Below are 20,633 nucleotides of genomic sequence, written 5' to 3' on the forward strand. Positions count from 1 at the left end.
TCAAATATAATATCATAAAAAATATTAAATTTAAATTTAAAAAAACCCAAATTTCATAACATATTAATGGATATTAATGGATTAATTATATGATAACATATAATACCAACATAAATTTCATAACATATCATTAAATGGTGGATTGACTTCTATTAACAATGCATTTGCAATTTGCAACGACTTATGAGGGGGCAAATTGTACATTTCAGTTGAATAAGGTTACATATATTAATTTCCCAATAAATGAATATATTGAAAATTGAAAAATTCTGCTGGATTTTGTTTTATAAAAAGTCTATAAATCCTATTTAAAAAATAAAAAATTAAGAAAACCTATTGATTGTGTTAGGCAGCCTGCCTTGTGAGATGGTGAAATAGACTTCAATAAATGCCCTTTAAGAAGTCTTTCTGAAATCTTGCTTTCTGGTCCTCATAAATGTGACATCTTTAACTTTATTAACTGACCTTTTTGGCTCATAAGTCTTCCATTTTGTTTTTTTTTTTCTTTTTTTTTCCGCCTGATATTGCATTCCTTGTAACTTTTACCTTTTTTTTTATTATTTTTTTAGTTCTTTTTTTTCTAAGCATATCCTTGCCTTGATGCCTTATCAATTATCATATCCTATTACTATAATGTGATGTCTTTTTTCTTCTTTTGTTTTTGTTCACATAATAGAATCTCACTGAAAAATGACTCGAGTAAATGTGGTGGAATATAAATATGGACAGTGACTTAAAAATTTATATCATTAATACAGTGTAGAAATTTGAATTATTTCATTATATATTTTAGCAGAATTGCCCACTAATTTGCTTAGGATAATTGGACAAATACCACCAAGCATCACTTGAAAAAGAAAATTTCAAGATTGCAAGAAAGTTGATGTTTTAGGCAGGACTCTGATCAGAAATCAAACAAAAGTTTGTGCAGCCTGGAGATGGTTTTGGGCCTTGCTTTATTCCATGAATAGCCCATCCAGAAAACTGGTACCCTGCAGTGCATTACAGATGCATCAAGGCACCCAAAAGAAAAAACAGCTAAATTCAGGGGACTCTTTTTGCTACTTGTAGTTTTCTAGTTTCTATAATATATCATAACAAAGCCGGCGTCTTTGTCTATTCCATTGTCTGTTTTCTCGTTAAGGATGAATTTTGATATTATATTCTCAGTCCAAGGATTAGGCTTCCAAGCAATAGACCCAGTTTCAACATTATATGCAAACATTATGGATCTGAACCAAAAACAATGAAACTAATTTAGGACTCTCACTGCTAATAATGGACAACTATCTCATCAGGTTTTTCCATTGACATTGATGACTGCAACAAAGAAATAATACCCTTTGACCCAAAATCAGTAGTGGTTTCTGTAGAAGATGATAATAGTGGCAAATATACTGCATTAGGCCTTGATTCTGGTAACTCCATTGAAGGCTCATTTTGGTTCAAGAATATCTGCTCTACCTTTCTTATCTTTGGACGAAAGTTAGGATCGGGACGCAAGCAGGCAAGTCCGACAATCAATGCTCTCTTCACCTCTTGTTCATCACATGTGCCTTGAAGCATTTTGTCCACTCCTTCAATCAATGCATTCTTTTCATGTAAACTCCAAAAGTAATTTAGTAAACTGTTTTCTTCGAAAACGCCCTTCGATCTTCGCCCTGAAACAACTTCAATTACAATCATACCAAAGCTATAGACATCAGATTCAGGTGTGGCTTTCCCGCTGTAGCCTACTTCTGGTGCCAAATATCCTGGAGTATCAGCAAGCATTGTTGTTACTGATGAAGAATTATTGTGGAGCAATCTTGCAAGGCCAAAATCGCCTAAATGACCATTACAATCTGAATCTAACATTATATTGTTAGGATTAATATCGCGGTGATTGCCACATTCTTCATGGAGGTAAAGTAATGCTGATGCCAAGCCTGTCAATATTTTGAACCTTGTTTTCCAGTCAAGAAAAATCTTGCCTATGTAGTGATCAAGGTTGCCATTGGCATGTTTTCATATGCTAAAAGAAGATGCTCTCCTTCATGACACCAACCCTGGAGCTGCACTATATTTTTGTTCCTTAACCATCCTATGGTGCAAATCTCCGCTAAATGCTCTCTCTCATCTGTTGACAGAAAAATCTGTGTCAGTACTAACAAATGATTGCAGATCAGAATGTCTTGCAAAAGATTGCAAATAAATTCAATGTACTGAAAGTAGTCAGACCTTGTTTTGAGGTTGCGGAGATTCTCTTGAATGCTACAGTTTCAGGAGGGTCTGCAGAAATGACACCTCTGTAAACACTTCCAAAACCACCAGTACCCAACAGGTTTTCTGTGTTGAATTTGCATCCTTTGAGAGCTGCTTGTAGCTGAATACTTTAGGCACATTAGCAGCAATTTTTGTTCTGCTTTCGATATCAATTTTGTTGTTAATCATCTCCTTTTTCTTCCTCAGACACCTCCGAGCCAATGGAATAGTAAATACTGCCACGAACATCAATCCTATGATGGGAATATCAGTGATCAGAATGGTTTTTGTTCTACGATCTTTCACATATCCCTTAATGATTTCTAGCAGAGGTGTTGACTGGAATTCCCAATTCAAGACCTGATGGCTTTCAGGGTAAAGTCCTGTAGAGGCTGTGAATCCGACAAAAACAAATTGCGGAACTGTAGCCGACATATCAATAGAATGGTTGAGAAAACTCATTATTGCATAGCCGTCATATGCTACAGATACTTGAAGTTGCGTTGTCCAGCTATTGTAGTCAATTGGAACCTTTATATCTCTTCCAGATTTGAGATCAATGCCTGTGTCATTTAGACTCTTAGCTGTAACTGGGTTCGTTATACTTCTTGTATCAATTCCTTTATGGTTTCCATCAGGATCGAATTCGTTAGGATAAGTGTCAAGCTCCACAGCAATTTGACGAACAACACCATCTGTACATTTTGCATGCAGAAATAATAAATTCTTCAAGATTTTGATTCTTGATTAGCAATATGCCGAGTCAAGCAAAAGACTACTTTTACACTGACCTTTAGTTGACTTATCCATGATTCCAAGATAGGAGCCATAGCTATAAGGTGGAGAAGGTCTATTGTCCTCTTCCATGATAAATGCAAGTCCATCACCAGAATTGCTTGAATTAGGAGAGGTAGAAATCCTGACGGTGAAAGTGGTAGTGATAATTGCAGGCCAAGCAATCACAGGTTGGTGAAATAGGACTCTGCCAATCTGATTTGAAGGTGGTGCTGAGCTTGAATTGACTGATTGTGGATCCTGTGTAAGTCCTAATTACCCATCTCCTCCATTAACTGAACCAAAGCAAATAAGAGTACCATTTTTGCAACTTTCAGGATCGAACGAGGTGAATGAAAAGGATGCTTGTTCGCTACTGGAAGTTAAAGAAGCTTGGTTTGGTGAAGCCTCATTCAGAAAGATCAAGAGAAAGAGAAACATAAACATTGTTGAAACTAGAAAAAAACCAGAACTTGTGAATATTGTCTTCACACCTATGTATAAACGTATAAATACTTGCATTTAATTATATTATGAAATGAAGGTTCAGTTCCTTCGTTTATAGGGATTGAAGAGTATGTTGTTCTTATGTAGTCCGCAATTCAAGTTTTTGTATGCATCTGGAAGCTGAAGCTAGCAGGCATTGGCCAACTGAGGTCCAAGAATTCAATTTCTTGTTTATTATTAGGCTTTGGATTTTAGAATATAGCAAGTAGACAAAAGGCCATTCAACAAGAATTACTAAGAGGTTACCGTTTTACAATTACAAGAAAATTGAGTTACTTATACGTACTTCTATATCTCGATTGGTGTTTAAGATTCTAATTACAAGAAACAAGAGAAACTGAAATTAAAATTTAGGTATCATTTAATCACAGTAACATAGAGTATGCGGGGCAAAGACCTGGAATTTTTAATTCGTTTCAGTGGCCAATTATATTAATGGCTAACAGTGACATACTGTAAAAAGTTTCCTAAAGAGTAAATCATTTTAAAGGGAAAAAAAAGAGATAAGAAACAGATTAAGGAAATTCTTTCTTGCCAAAATATTTCACTGCGGCATCCGTAATTATCTATATGGCTTCATAATTTCTCTTAAGAATTTATTGATGACATACACATTCGACAATTAAATTAAAAGTCTAACGATCGTTCTAGAAACTATCAAAAAATAAAAATAATTCTTTTTCAAAAGAAAAACATATTTATATTATTAGAACGGATACTCACATCTCGCAGAAATCTCCTATCGAAAAGATAAAACATTAACGATTCCTGATACAAGTAGTAGAACACAAAACAAACTGTGGCTTAGCTCAAGCAATTGGAGAGTGACAATGTAGATACAATTATTATTTTCTTTTTGTTTTTGAAGTACTAAAAGACATAGTGGTGCAGCAATCGAGTTTATCAGAAAGATATATAGAAGGGATCTAATCTCTGCGTTCATACTTCCTGGCCCAAATGTGCTTACCATTGATCCGAAACTTGGCGATGCGTCTACCATTCAAGATTCTATCAACAGCAGTGGTAGAATCCAAGACCATTCTAGCAAACAAAGGTTGCTCATTTGGAGGTAAATTTTCTTGCATTTGGACACTAACAACACATGCACCATGTAACCTTGAAAAAAGTTCTGTCACTTCTTCTATGGTCACAGGGAAACCTCGTGAAAAAGTAAGGAACATTGTCCTTTCGTCTTCAGAAACATTGTTATTAGGACCCCAACCCCATAACCCTCCTGCAGGATAGTTAAAATCCAAAGACCTTGGAGTTACAGTAACATTACCGAATATCGGATGAGGAAAACCGGGAATAACAAGAGGCCCTTCCGCTGGTGTTGATGTAGTTGCTGTAACGTGCTGCAAAATATCTGTGAAAATCCTAGCACAAACTGTGGTGAGAAAGTTCTTTATCCCACTAATTGCAGAGAATTTATCATGGTAAAACATTTCTAAAGAAATGTTCTTTTCCATAATTCTTGCAGTAAGGGGGATACTGTTCCCACCATTCGACAACATAGAAAGAGTGCTGGATTCTAAACATTTGAGACACAGAACCGCCTCATCAGCCAAAGCATTCACCAAAAGATTTGATAGGCCTATCATTTTCGCTATCATATTAGGACAGCCCTTATCTTCTAGCCACAGCCATGTAGCCATGACCAACAAAGATTCAGCTGGATCACGCAACAAACTTATAACCAATCGAGAAAATATTTCTCGATCAATTGCATGATAGGTATGAAGCTCTTCAAGAGTGATTGAGGCCATTGCGTTAGAAATAAGTTTATACTAGCTAGTGTGTGTGGGAAAAGTGTCTTAATTCAGCAGTGTGGTAGCTGTGATGATTATGTAGCTATAGCCTTGTGAAACTTTCAATTCTGAATATCTTCAGAACATAACAAGTGAAGGCAAGAAAGATAACATGAGGTGCCAAAGCTAAATAATCATATCCAGACTAAGAACAGCAGAAACTTTATGCCACATGAGAAGGAGACTCATAATTCTAGCTTATAAGTGAGTGTAGACTTTCTTATTTGTTAAGACTTGTTCTGATTCAGAAAAAGAGCAAAATGACAAGTAAATACAATTAGTAATATTGTGTACTTGCTTTATTTAGTCTATTCTCTTTAGTTTACTGCCATAATCACCTTAAAAGCTAGATACACTGGTTTGACTCTGGCTTCCTTATAAGATTAATATGGCATATTCTTGCCCATTTTGGTAGGGTAAACTTATTACAATTGTTGTTAGTTTGTTTTTCCCTTTCCTGTATGCTGTGTGTTTGTATTTTTCATAATTGGAAAAAGTAATTAAATTCACTTTTTGTACCCACATGCTTATCCTGATGGTAAGTACATATTTCATCTCTTTACAAGGTCTCAAGCTCGAATCCTCTCTTTTCATTTACAACCATATAATTTAATTATTTCTTTATATTTTAGTTCCGTAATAAGAATTTAGCAAAAGATCCTGCGTTCGAATCCGAACGGGTTTGGATACAATTTAAATAAGAAAATTCTGCAAAGAGAATAAAAATTTGGAGGAGAAAAAGAAAGAAAGAGATACTTGAAGCTGTTATGGAACTCAGTTAAAATTAAATGAGTAAACATGAATTAGTTGAGGGCATTGGATTCTGGATGGGATACATACGAGTTTTTCCATTAAAGTTAAGTTGTTTTGACTTGTGATATACTCTCTCTCTCTCTCTCTCTCTCATTCTGATTATCAATCCATTCTAATTTTCATAATTTATTTCGTCCATATTAAAATATCCAATTTCCACTTCTTGCTGTAAAACTATAAGCAAGCTTTAACATCATGGGTCCCACGAGACTCGTATGGATAGTTAAGGTTTTGTGTAATCATGGCAAATCACAGACATTTGACTGCCATTAATTAATACTAATACTAAGAGGTGGTGAGCTTATTTAGACCAGAGGGAAATTTCAGGCAGTTCGTTCGATTTCCATGCATGCAAGACACGTTCTCTTCATCTGTTTCCATGGATAAATCCTAATTAATTGATTCCATCTATTTGCTATTTCTCGAACTACCCAATCATTTCTTTATATCAGTCTAATTAGCAGACAGCCGAACAAAATCTCCCTTTGGTTCCATGCGAGGTTCACAACTAGAAAGTTTCTCAGGCCCTTTTTGCGACCAAAAATTTAATAATAAAACAAAATGGCATCTCAATTTTCCAACCACAAAACCCTGAAATTTTCTTCAGAATATATATATATATATAATGATAATAACGTAGAGACAATGATAAAAAATACAATTGTATATATATATATATATATATATATATATATGTTTTTACAGTGAAAGTAGGCAGGGGACTAGAGGTGTAGTAGAGGTAGATGTTCCCTTAGCATTGTTACAGAAGGCATGAATCTGCTTTCCAGGAGACGAAGAGGTAATATTAATTTGATCCATTGCTATATTTCTGCAACCTATTTTAGCACAATCAAATGTTATTGCCTGTTTGCTTGCAGATGTTCCTTCCACTCCACTATACTTTATTCCACTCAATTCCACTGCCACTGCCTGCATAAGATCATCAAGAGTCTTTTAATTGGGTCATGCAGCATCTCAAATTAAAATTTTTAAACTCTTTACATATATTAATTAGTTACATGATATAATTACATACCAAATAGAATTTTAATTAATTATTGGAAGAAACACAATATCCAAATAATTTTATAGTTTGACAACTTTTTTTTTTCATGTATATGTGATTTTCTTGGTTAATAGGAAATATATTTATTGACAAAAAAAAATTTATTCGAGAATTCATTATTTTGAAAAATATATTATGATTGATTAAATACGATATATATTTATCGGCTCATTACTAATATTTGTGGTGTGAAATACTGAAAATTATTTTAAAAAGAAGCCACCAATCATAAAATGAATTGTGTACTAAAATTGTCAAATCAAGAATTTATAAAATAAATGGTATATTTTTACCTACTTTTCCATCAATTATTTACCTTTTCGGTGCATTTGTGTCCATTGCAGTAATGTTGGTCTATTATGATAGGATTTTTAGTTTGATGGAGTACAATTCTCTCAAATGAAATATTTTTGGCATAACCAGATCCACCCTATAAAAAAAAAAGACCCCCAGAAGAAAATATAATAAAAATTGAAATATTATTATTAATATTATTATTAATATTATTATTAATATCATCATCACTATTATCATTACCGGCCATGTCTTAATTCTGACGCCGTTCTGGGTTCCGATGAAAGTACAATTCTGAACGTGCACATCTTCTACCTTGTCATTACAACCTTTATCTCCCAAGCTTCCAACACTAAATTAATTTTCATAATTAAATTCATGAAGAAATAATAAGAGAATTATATAAGAGTTGTGTGTCTGCTGTCACAAATCTCTAGATTGCCAAAATAAATGAGTTTTTTTTTTCATGACAGACCTAATTCCATGACCTGGTCCGCAAGTAACATTAGTAATGTTGATATGGGAGCAGCCTCCATTGACAGCAATACAATCATCACCTATCATGGTTTTGTATAAAAACATTAATAACCCAATAAAATTAAACCATCAAAATCACCATATCTAAGTGCCAAAAGCAAGAAGTACTTTCGACATGAGCTTTGTAATTAATTTACCAGTCCCAATAGTGGAGTTGGATATGTGGACATCGGTTGAGCCTGAGATGCCAATTCCATCAGTGTTAGGGCTGTCTTCAGGAGCTGAAATATTGAGATTAGAGATAGAGACACCTTTGCAGCCATTCACACCGATATGTACTTTAGGGCTGTTCATATGAGTGAGTCCACTTAACTTGACGTGATTACAGTTGTGAAATTGCAAGGCCTGCATCATTATCAAGTACACCACCATTATAGCCTTTTTCAGTTACAAGAAAATATAACTAAAGACATTTCAGAAAACATTTTCACGTATTTTCTTTTAACTTTTTTTGTTTAACATAATAAGAATGCAAGTTTCTCTGCATCCGAAAAGCCTTCATACCCTTGGTCTCTTGCATCCATGTGTCTGTCCCTGGCACAAAAACAGAAAAAGAAAAAAAGAAGAAGAGAAAAAAATATCATTTTTCAATGAATCGATAAGATTGTATATGTGAATACAAATTTTGGAGGCTGGAACAGAATATTACAAGTTTCCACCAATTTGAGCCTCGACCATCAATCGCACCAGGTCCATTTACAATCAAACCGCTTATTCCTCTGAAAAGCAACCAAACACTACTTTTACACCTGGGGCGCCATTCGTCAATAGTTCTTGGTGCTACTATTTTTCCTAAAACCTGTCACCAATCAATTAACTTATCCGATCATATTACTGCCCAGATAGATTATTTAAGAAAAAGACTACACCATGCGGTAAAGATTGAATATTCATCTTGTAATATAAGAGATCAGGTGATCAGTAACATTTTTATTATTATAAAAACCTTAGAAATATATGCGCATGAAAAGGGTAATATTTTCATAATGGAGAATGCCATTTTCTTAGAAAGATATTAAACAACCAAATTAATACGTGAAAATTGTACCTGAAGATGAACCTTGTTAGACTTGCAAGGACCCTCAAATTTGACAGGATTCAGCAAAAATGTGCCTGCAGGTATTTCTAGGGTTGCTGTGCCTCTAACTGTAGCGGTGCATACAGCTTCCCATGCTTTTAGAAAGGCCTTTCAAATGAACACAGTTTAAAAGGATGCTATTAGTTTCTTATATAGTTAGGTACAATGTCAAAATTAAATAGCGGAAATAGACCATTTTGTATTAGAAATTATATACAAGAAAATTATATCAAATTATATATATGACAAATATTACTTCGGAATTATCAGTTTGGCCATCGCCAATGGCACCAAATTCAGCCGCATTAAAGTTCCTCCGGCCGTCAGCAATGACTAGATTGGATGTAGCTACACAAAATACCAAGATTGTAGCCAGGAAGAATCCCTGCATTGAGAATTAAAAAAGACAACATAAAAGTTTTAGTTCACAAGCAGCATGTAATACTATACAAGCTGTATTAATTCAATGTCAAGAACTGAACATATAAATATAGGTGATTTAGCTCTAGTTCTCAATCTCAGATCAATTTACAACTCTATATGTAAAATTCTACTTATATATTAAATAAGCTCTGATTACAGAGAGATCTTTTATTAATATCCAAATAATTCTCTATATACTAATATAGGCATCCTTACGTATCTCTGCTATGAAAAGACAGTAAATTGGCAGTTCATTAACTTAAAAACTTGGGTTGATTAATTATTAACTGACATGATATGTTTTGTTGATAACCTTCTGCAAAATGCAAGCAAACTATACCTTGGGTAGCTTTCCATGGGCTGATAATAAGTTCTTGACTACAGTGGCCTATCATGGTCATCCATGTCTATAATTCTCTCTTTGCCTAGATTATTATAAGTAGATACTAATTATCGTTAACTAATCACTACTGCATCAATCATCAAGAAAGTCAAATAGCAAAATATGGAATTAAATTAAGTGATAGTATTCAGGAATCACGTACGTACCATGTCTGCAGTATTATTACTGTTGAATGGCGAGCAAAGACTGTTAGTATATAGTTATGGTGTTATAGTGGACGAGAGAATATGGGTTTTATAATCAGAATTAGGAATGCCTTAGATGATTAAGATGTCCTTATGGAATTGGAATCTCTACTAATAAATTATTATGGAACGTTTATATAAAAAGTTAAACAAATTGGTCGAGTAATTAATGCAATTAACTAATGGTAGGAATTCTATTCAAAATATAAAAGCAAAGTCAATTAGAAGTTTGTTATAATTCGAAATCCTAGAATCACAATAAAATTCTTAGTTATTAATTAATTTATTATCAATATGTTATTTCTTAGAATTAGAATAAATGTTTAATATGAGTATAACTTATTAATTAATAAATTAATAGAAATAACTATAAGATTACATATAAACTTAAATTTCATATGTGAAAAGTAAGTACACATCTCAAGACAACAATCTTATTTGTTAAAAATTAAGCACACATGTCAAATATATTTTAAATTTTTTAAATTAATATATATATATATATATATATATATATATATATATATATATATATATATATATATATAGATTCTAATCCTAAGAAATAATATATTAATAATTAACTAGTTTCCTAATTAGATAATGATTATTCTAAAAAATAGCACATTAATTATATTTTAATATTATATTAATTAAAAATTAATTTTCTAATTAGATAATTATTATAATTATAGAAAAAAAGTATTTTTAAATATTATATTCACTAATAAGTTAATTTTAATTATATAATAATTTCTAGTTCTAAGAAATAGTAATATTAATTATATTGATAGTATTAATTTATATAATACTAGAATTAATAAATAAATATTTTAAAAATAATTTTTATATCATTGTAAATTAAAAACATTTAAAAATAGTTAATTTGCTATTAATTTTTAAAATATTATAAATAAATATTAATTATTCAAAAATTTATTAAATTATATTGATAAACTTAATTTTATAATTAAAATAATAATAACGGTCGTACAACGGACGCATGGATAAACAATGAAAACTTGTTACTAGCCACTGAATACAAGTCGTCGGTCGGCCACAAAATAAAATTGCCGCTGTGTATTCTAAAGGAGAAGATATGGTTTTATCTCTAATTATCCTTCATAAATTACATGTCATGGCTAATAGTTTCGGTGGGAATTTCAGTCCAAGCTAATGTTTTCAGGGTTTAAACCTTAGAGTATTTGTTTATCAATCATTGGTAAATATATGGCTGTAATCTCGAGTATTACTACGAATTAATACACATCCCAATATAATCCTAAGTTTAGTGCCAGATAGTTTATTAATCAAAGAACATTAGAAAAGCAGATTGTAGAAATGTAAAAATGTAGATTAATCATGGCAACAACCAGAATTGCAATAACTTTACAAGTTGTACACAGAAAGATGTGGTAATGAAGAAACAGTAGTTAAAAATGTGGTCAAATATTGCCATCATGATCCTGAAAGGCAATTGACATTAGGTGTTACATTGTTAGAAGTTCCTCTGACGTTTTGGCAATAGGCCTCAGTCTGATGAACTAATGGTGCTGATGGGGCTATATAGATTCTATTCATTACAATGTTGGTGCAGCCTATTTCACTGCAATCCAATCTAATCGCTTCCTTTTGTGCTGAAGTTCCTTTAATATCACTGTATATTACATTACTCACTGCTACTGCTGTTGTCTGCAAAATCCATTTGAAGCCGGGAATTTATCCATATTGATTTCTTTTGGCACTTAAAAGAAACTTAGCTAATTAACTTAACATATAGGATGCAGTTGACTTTACCCCATTTTTGCAGTTTTGTTCCCCGTCGCAGTAATACTGGTCGATTATTACAGGATTTTCAGATGCTATTAATGTGATTTGCGTAAAAGAGATCTTCCTTGCAAACCCTTGTCCGCCCTGAATTAATGTATAAAGGATGAGCAAAGAAGATACATTCTTAGATATTTTTATTTAGTCAAATGTTTTGGGTTGAAAAAGTTTCATGCTCAAAATTGTTTGCACCTGCCATGTCTTGATTCTAACTCCATTTTGAGTTCTGTTGAAAGTACAATTGCGGACATGCACCTCTTCCACAGTATCAGTAAGTCCTTTTGCTCCTAAACTTCCCACACTGCCATGCACACACACACACCATTAAACACATAAGTGATCCTCGTGGTGCAGTGCAGGAGGTCAGAGGTTCAACTCCCAGGCCTATAATTAGCAGCGATGGTTTAGTTTGATAAAGGACGAACCTGATGCCATGACCTGGACCACATACAACATTGATAATTCTGATATAGGAGGAATTACCATTGACAGCAACACAGTCATCCCCTATAATATTCAAGTAAGCATATTTATTATTATGAGCCGATCGAAGGATCCATGAGGTATATATTTATAAGGAGTGCAGATGAAAATAAAATCAATCAGCAACATTTTACCAGTTGAAATGTTAGAGTCTCGAATCTTAACATAGCTTGAACGAGAGATGTCAATTCCATCTGTATTAGGGCTTTCCTTGGGTGCAATTATATTAAGATGAGAGATAATCACACCAATGCAAGAATTTATTGATATATGATTTCTGGGACTGTTAATATGAGTGAGACCCCTTAGTATAAGATTGTCACATTGGCTAAAGTGTAGAGCCTGCAATAAATATTGGCAATATCACATTTTCTCGCTTCAGATATTCCATTAATATGTTTCTATATTGCAGTAAGAAAAGTTTCAATAGTGCAAAGAAACGCTTACAGTGGGTCTGTTGTAATTCTTATACATTTCCTGAAAATTATTAGAATTATCAGTTATTTATATTTTTAAAGCCTAAGAACAAAAGAAAAACAATTAAAAATGATATGAAATAGATATCAGCACCTTTAAATGGTTAGATCGTGGATGGGTCCACCAAGCTGAGCCCTGACCATCAATTTGTCCGGTACCAGAAATAGTGAGATTGAGAACTTGTGAGAATGATAACCAGCTTTCTGATGTCCCATTTTTCCAAGCATCTCTACTTCTAGGTGCTACTATGCTCCCAAGAACCTGTACTCGACAAGGAAAAATTGCACAAGTTATAGCCCATCAATTTAGCAAGCTCGGCTTCTTAATACAGGCTTAGAAAATGTCTTATATATATATGAATAATAATTTTACCTGAATACGAACCCTACTAGACGAGCAGGGACCTGAAAATATCACAGGTTGCAATAAAAATGTCTTCCCTGCAGGTACCCTGAGGAGTGGAGCCGTCGTAGCTTCGCATAAAGCATTCCATGCTTGTAGAAAAGCCTAAAAATATGATTTATAGATAACGGGAGTCCATAGTTAAAAGACATATTAATCAGCAAGAAAATCATGATCATGAGCCCATTTGATTTACTTTGGAACTGTAAATTTGACATAGAATAGAAATCTTGAAATGAAATGGTTGGAAATTGAACATTTTCCTGGCTCATTTCATTTCTGATCAAGATGAAGTATTTACCATGGAATCATTAGTTTGGCCATCTCCAATGGCACCGAAATCAACTACGTTAAGAATTGATGGACGTGCACCTTCAACAACTATAGTAGATACAGCAAAGCAGAAGAGCAAAAGGCCAATTAATACCTTCTGCATTAGAAATATGCATATATACCCAAAAGTTAGAAAGAATTAAGCTTCACTATTTGCACTTCGTGAAAAGTATCAATGCACTAACTAGAATATAGAGTGAAGCTTGCTGTTATTTGCAGAAAGGATTTCTTACCATTCTGCTTCTTCAAACCAAGAGAGAAAAATTATTAAACTATGTTATAATATGCACCCTCTTCCTAATCCCGTAGTTATATATATATATACATGAAGTACATAATTGTTATTAGGACCAAAAGGGGCAAGATTCTTCCTTACAGTCTGCTCTTGTTGTTCATTTCATATTTCATGGCCAAAGCATTTATAAATAAACAAAAATGGACTTCCATGATATACTAATTTCTTTTCTTAATATAGTACTGTATAGTTGGCAGATGATTTTAGAACCTTCATCAGATATCGTACGTGGAATCCTATATGTTATCTTTTTATTTGAGATTCTTATTCTTTTTTTTTTCTTCTAATTTTTATTTTTAAGTACATTTATCTAATCAATTGCATTTTTGTGATTATATAATGCGCATAAATAATGAAACAGTAATAGTTTTATAGTGTTTAATTACGCATTCTTTCATTTTAATCATTGTATTCTTATTTCATAAAATATTTAATTAGCCACTAATTACCACACTATTAATATAATGAGTCATGACACTGTGGAACACTTTTTCAAGGATATGGCCTGAATTTTGTTGTTAAAGAGAGCATTTAATTAGTGTTATGTTTTTACAAGCCTTACATTGGAAATAAAATTTTCTTATCAATAAATAATTTTTTCTAGGCTATAAAGGGTGTGGAATTTGAAATTATCTTGAAAGATGGAAAGAAATCTGTGCCTAATGTTTGGCCTCGTCTTCAGGGTAGAAAGTCTAGCATCACTTTGCAGAGATGATTAAATTCTTTAATGCTTCCCATTTCTGCCATAAATATACTTTTTCTAGATTGGTTTTTAGTGTATGGCATATCATATATGAATTTCTCCAATTTCAGATTTTAATAACCATAAAATATAAAAAAAGAATACTTATTAGCCAGTGATTGATAAGGAATGTAAATGCTGTCAGGAGTTTTGAAGTTCCCTTTCAGGTAAAGAATTTTCCAAAAATGGACTGACAGATATTTCATCGGTTGCAAAATTGCTACTTTTCCTTTTTTTTATTTTTATATATACGTACAAAACAAGATAACAGAGGTCAAATGTCATAAGTACAACTCTCCTAGGCCAAGAAACCCCAATCAGGTCTTTGCCAAAGAATAAGCCAAATACCATCAGGAGGCTGAATCAGAAATATCCAATCCTCGAGCATACTTAATTAAAGACCCTCCCTCACTCGCCAAAAAATCCGCTGCTCGATTGCCATTTCTATACACATGAGTTGCACGAACTTCCCATTCTCTTTATTCAACATCTGACGACAAACATGAACCAAATTGTAATGACTATTCATGGGGCTAGCTATTCTCACTCCCTAGCCATTGAGCAACCAGAACCAGCTTATGATGCCCTTCCTCCCAAGCTTTGAATTACTCCCTAGCCACTGACCACGCCTTCCAGGAAAGCTACGTACCAATCCCTTTACGTACAGCACCTATCTGATCTGAGTTCAGAGGGACCTCATATATATGTTATTACTCAGTAGTTAATATAGTTCTAGGTTACAAAATCACATTATTTTGTTACTAGAGTTGCATAGTCTTTTTTGTTTTCACATATATCTAAAATTACTACATTTCACGAGTCAGTTATCAAAACATAAATAAGGTTAAAAACATTTGCTTAACAATGGTTGCATATGTACTTATACTTGATGCCAGGACCAGGCTTGATTCAGAGGTGTCAAATCCACCAGTGCCAGGGCTGTTTTCAGGCGCGTTAAATTGAGTTACTCCATTGAGTTAAGGATTGTCACAGGCGTAGAAGTACATAGCCTGCAAATTTAATAATCAGTCCGTTTCAAAATATATCAGTCAGATTAACTTTATATTTTGAATTTTGACTCAGTAGTATTGGCATAGTCTTAGAACAGTGAAGTGACAAGTCTGAACATCAGTGTAAGCACAATTAACCAAAAAAATGTACCCCACTAACTTACTGTCAGTCACATGACTTACTTGCCTCCTGATAATAATCAAGTTATGTTAGTATGAGTATATTCTTATGATCAACTACACTGATTGCAGTTGGGGAGAAAAAAAAAATAGAAATATTATTTGGTTAGATTTGTATATCTGAGAAGAGTGGCCGCTAAATAATAGTACAACCATTTTCATGCAATGGCGAAAGAATGATACATAAAATCTTCTTTCCAGAAGCAGAAAAAGAAACTAGCTTTTTATAAAAAATATAACAGTGAAAAATGTGTATTTTGCATATATGAATTCTAAGTTTTTTACAGGAAGATGATTGATATATATACATGATTTGTTTGATTGAGAAATCTATTCTAACGGTTGTCTAACGACTCTTTCTGCTAAGGGTATGGGTTGCAGGAAAGGTCGCTCCTTTTACCCTGAGGTCTGTGATGATAGGTCTGCACAGACAACCTAGCTTGTGCAGCCTCTGAGACCTCTTTTGCTTATGACTTTCTTCCTTTTCCAGCATTCCCCCTCAAGGTGGGTTCGAATAAGTTTATTGAATCCATCTTGCTGAGGATTGAATGGTGATTCTATCTGTCCAGGGCCTTTGTGAATATGTCTGCCAGTTGATCTTGACTTCTGACATAAGGAGTCTTAATTTCTCCTTTTTGAACCTTTTCCTTGATGAAGTGACAATCAACTTCAATGTGTTTGGTACGTTCGTGGAATACCGGATTTGATGCTATGTGTCGAGCAGCTTGGTTATCGCAATGCATTTGCATTGGTTCTTTACTTTCAATTTTCATATCTCTGAGGACTTGTTTGATCCAAATAAGTTCGCTTGCAGTGGATGCCATTGCACGATATTCAGCTTCAACGCTTGATCTGGCCACTACGCTTTATTTTTTACTTTTCCAAGTTGCCTCCTACAAAGACACAGTAACCTGTTGTAGACTTTCTGTCACAGCTTCCAGCCCAATCTGCATCAGAAAAACCAACTATATTAGAAGTATTGTTCTTCTTCATCCAGATTCCTTGTCTGGGAGTTCCTTTGAGATATCTGAGAATCCGGTCTATAGCTTCTAGCTGACTGGTGCGAGGAGCATGCATGAACTGGCTCATCATACTAACTGCAAATGAAATGTCAGGCCTAGTGACAGTAAAATAAATCAGTTTTCCTACTAAGCGCTGATAATGCCCTATGTTTGTTAAGGGTTCTCCATCTTCTAAGTTAAGTTTAATTTTGGTTTCCATAGGAGTGATAGCAAGTTTAGCACCTGTTTTTTCAGTTTCTTTCAAAAGTTCAAGGGTATATTTCCTTTGAGATAGGAATAAGCTTTTGCTGGATTTTGCCATTTCTATGCCTAAGAAGTATGACAGCTGACCAAGATCTTTGATGTCGAACTCTCTTTTTAGACTTTGTTTGACATTCTCTATCCCTTGATTATCATTCCCTATTATTATGATATCATCAGCATACACCAAAATAACAATAATGTGATTGTGAGTATTTTTCATGAACATAGATGAATCAGATTTACACTAACTGAAATTAATGTTTAGTAAAAACGAATGAGTTTGGCATACCATGCTCTCGGGGACTGTTTTAGGCCATAGATAGCCTTCTTTAGCTTACATACCCGGGAAGTGTCTGAGGTTGACTTGTGTCCAGGAGGAAGACTCATGTAAACTTCCTCGTCTAGATTGCCTTGTAGGAAGGCGTTCTTGACATCCATTTGGAATAAATTCCACCCATGATTCATTGCTATTGTGAGAAGAATTCTGACGGTATTTATTTTGGCCATTGGAGCAAATGTCTCTTGATAGTCAACTCCATAGGTTTGAGTAAAGCCCCGGGCTATAAGTCTAGCCTTGTATCTCTCAATGTTTCCATCACTATTGTATTTGATCTTGTATATCCATTTGCATCCCACGGATTGTTTATTTTGAGGAAGAGGAATAATACTCCATGTATCATTTTTTTATAGGACAAAAAATTCTTCTTTCATAGCCTTACACCATTTAGGGTCGGTGTTGGCTTCATAGAAATCTCTAGGTTCAATGTGATTTGAGATCTGACAAAGATAGTTGTGATATTGGTTAGATAAGACAGTATAGGAAATGAACTTCTAAATTGGGTATATTACCTTATGAGACACATAGTCTCTAAATTTTGCAGGTGGTCTGGATTGACGAGTGGATCTTCTCAAGGAAATTTCTTCTTCTTCTTGAGGTTAAGTTTCTCCCCCTAAAGGAAGCATCCTTGAGACAGAGGGTGAATCCCGACGAACGATAATCGATCGGGCTGCTAAAGTAAATCGAGTTAAGCGAAATAATGGTGACCGGGGTTCGTGGGTGAAGTCAACAGTGGTAGGACTCGTGAAGTAGGGATGAGTCTCAACGAAAGTGACGTCACGAGAGACATAGGTTTTGTGAGTCAAGGAATCATAACATTTGTACCCTTTTTGAGTGGAGGAATATCCTAGGAAGAGGGTTTTGATAGAACTTTTATCGCGTTTATGTTGGCGTTTGACATGCACATAGCAGGTACAACCAAACACCCTAAGGTAGTCAATGTCTATTTTTCGACCGTTGAGGATCTCTAGGGGGCTCATATTTTTTAAAATGACAGAGGGTAAACGATTGATGAGATAGGCAGCGGTTAAGAGGGCATCCGACCAAAAACAGAGAGAACGTTATTTTGGAAAAGAAGAGTACAAGTGACATTGAGAAGATGTCTATTTTTGCGTTCAGAAACACTATTTTGTTCGGGAGTATTAACACATGTTGTTTAAAAAATATGGAGAAATTTTGATTTATGTATTCCATACCATTGTCGGAGCGAAAGATTTTTAATGTTGCATTATATTGAGTTTTGATAAAACTAAAAAATTCTTGGAAACGTGAAAAAACTTCATTTTTTTTTTAATAAATAGATTCAGGTGGTGCGAGAGTAATCATCGATAAAAGTAACAAAGTATCTAAAATGATTGTATGCAGTAACGGGGGCAAGTCCCCAAACATCAGAATGTATTAGATCAAAAAGGTTTTTAGACATGCGATGATAATGAAAAGGGTAATCGAGAGTGTTTAGAAAATTCACACACATCACAATTACTAGAGTTCAAATTGTAACAAAATAATTTATTTAAAACATTGTCAGAAGGATGACCAAATCTTTGATGCATTAGCATGCCTTGGGTGGGAGTGGTTGAAACAAAACATTTCTTAGGAGGACTATGAAGATAATAAAGGCCATTTTCTAGGTGTCCTTCACTAATCGTGATCCCGGAAACTCGATCCTGAAATATAACTGAAGATGGTGAGAAAATAACGTTACAGTTTAAATCATGAGTTATTTTGCCAACAGATAAAAGGTTAGATTTAAAATCAGGCAAAAATGAAATATTTGTAAGATTGGAATTAAATAGATTAGTGGTGCCATATCCTCGAATTTTGACTTTATTTCTATTGGCAATTGTCACATGTTGGGGATCCCTTATAGAATTAATTTTGTGTAATTTTGTGGGATCCCAAGTCATATGATCTGTTGCTCCAGAGTCAATAATCCAGGCTTGATGACAAGAATTAATATTTTTCTGAACTGAATTTAAAATGGTTTGAACCGAACCTGTCCCATCAGGCTGGGAGGGCTCGAACCCATGGGGTTGTTGAACCAAGGCCTGAAGCTGGGCCAGAATTTCTGTTATATGGGCCTGGTTGAGTTGTTGGGCCTGGGTTGTTGGCGTCGGATGGGCCTGTTGGCCCATCTATTGTTCCTACTGAGTGGGCTGAGGTCGAGATGGGCTGGACCTAGTGGAGTGGGCTTGGAATCCAGTTGGGCCGGTCTCCATTTGGATCGGGTCAACATGTCGTCGGGTCATCAACTCGGGTTGGATATCAGGTCGGGTCGAGAGCCATTCGGATCCAGTATAAGTTTCTCTTTTCCTTAACCCTAGCCCCTCATTTTCTACATGTAAGTTTCGGCTCCCTAACCCCTCATTTTCGACATGTAGGCTTCGGCTGCCTCTCTTTTCTTCTCTTCCCCCTCGCCTTATCTTGCCAGCGCCGACACCTTCTTCTCCCCCCCGAGACGGTCTCAAGTGCGGGTAGAGGAACCAGCATCCATCGCAGGAATGACCTTGCCTTTGGCAGTGGTAACAGCGAGCGATGATGCCTGATCCTCCTCGCTGTCGGGACATGTTTCTTTGGAAGACGTAGGCGTGGTTGTCGTTGAGATTCGAAGGAGGGTTCATGGTGTTTCTCTGTGTTTCTTCACGTTGAACACTAACAATCACTTCGTCGATTTTTGGAAGGTTGATTGCAAGGAGGATCTGTGATCTGAAGCTTTCATAGCTTGAGTCCAGACCTCCAAGGTAAGTGTACACAAGATCCTGTTATGATCTTTTTTGAATTTCATTTGGGTCGTTTAAAGGCGGAAGATAATTCTGCAACTCTTCCCACCTTGTAAGTATCTCTGTTGCGTATTGAGATGAGCTTTTTGTTCCCTGATTGATTTGGGATAACTCTTGTTTTAATCTGAATATGTGCGCAAAATTGTGTTGATGACCATAAAGACTCTACATTTTTTCTCAAATTAATTTTGATGATTCCATTAAGATGCAGATACGAGAAATTTGAGATTCCATAGTGTTTGTGAGCATTGACATAACCAAATGGTCAGTTGTCTGCCACTCCTCTAATTTTTCAATCTCTTCTTCTGTTGGTTCTTCTGATCTTTGAGGCTTCGGCTTTTGCTTTGTCCCTGTGATGTATCCCAGTTTT

At 34.5% G+C, this 20,633-nt stretch overlaps 3 protein-coding genes and 1 pseudogene across 6 annotated transcripts; all 4 read right to left on the reverse strand.

Annotated features, from left to right (window-relative positions):
* Positions 1–1,272: 1,272 nt before the first annotated feature.
* Positions 1,273–3,465, reverse strand: LOC8259467 (annotated as a pseudogene).
* Positions 3,466–4,241: 776 nt separating this feature from the next.
* On the reverse strand, positions 4,242–5,502 carry LOC8259466. Its single transcript, XM_002515482.3, has one exon. The coding sequence runs from the start codon at positions 5,289–5,291 to the stop codon at positions 4,452–4,454; it is 840 nt and encodes a 279-aa protein (XP_002515528.1). The 5' UTR covers positions 5,292–5,502; the 3' UTR covers positions 4,242–4,451.
* Positions 5,503–6,785: 1,283 nt separating this feature from the next.
* LOC8259465 (probable polygalacturonase At3g15720) lies at positions 6,786–9,658 on the reverse strand. Of its 4 annotated transcripts, XM_048372125.1 has the most exons (10): positions 9,378–9,657; positions 9,092–9,229; positions 8,693–8,842; positions 8,548–8,577; positions 8,295–8,388; positions 8,181–8,222; positions 7,982–8,063; positions 7,750–7,858; positions 7,529–7,642; positions 6,786–7,076 (listed from the first exon to the last, which is right to left on the reverse strand). In XM_048372125.1, exons 1-10 carry the CDS (start codon positions 9,510–9,512, stop codon positions 6,846–6,848), a joined length of 1,125 nt encoding a protein of 374 aa, XP_048228082.1. In that variant the 5' UTR covers positions 9,513–9,657; the 3' UTR covers positions 6,786–6,845. The 4 variants fall into 4 exon arrangements, with proteins under 4 accessions (XP_048228082.1, XP_048228083.1, XP_048228081.1 ...); XM_048372124.1 differs by having other exon boundaries at positions 6,787–7,076; positions 8,181–8,388; positions 8,548–8,571; XM_015717000.2 differs by having other exon boundaries at positions 6,789–7,076; positions 8,181–8,388; positions 9,378–9,655.
* Positions 9,659–11,590: 1,932 nt separating this feature from the next.
* Positions 11,591–13,883, reverse strand: LOC8259464 (probable polygalacturonase At3g15720). The gene is made up of 9 exons (XM_015716999.2): positions 13,623–13,883; positions 13,292–13,426; positions 13,013–13,180; positions 12,890–12,919; positions 12,577–12,784; positions 12,385–12,466; positions 12,152–12,260; positions 11,930–12,046; positions 11,591–11,824 (listed from the first exon to the last, which is right to left on the reverse strand). The coding sequence occupies exons 1-9, from the start codon at positions 13,755–13,757 to the stop codon at positions 11,591–11,593; spliced, it is 1,218 nt and encodes a 405-aa protein (XP_015572485.2). The 5' UTR covers positions 13,758–13,883.
* Positions 13,884–20,633: the final 6,750 nt, after the last annotated feature.

The sequence above is a fragment of the Ricinus communis genome, chromosome 3 (genome assembly GCF_019578655.1).
Source record: "Ricinus communis isolate WT05 ecotype wild-type chromosome 3, ASM1957865v1, whole genome shotgun sequence".
Classification (NCBI taxonomy): Eukaryota; Viridiplantae; Streptophyta; class Magnoliopsida; order Malpighiales; family Euphorbiaceae; genus Ricinus; species Ricinus communis.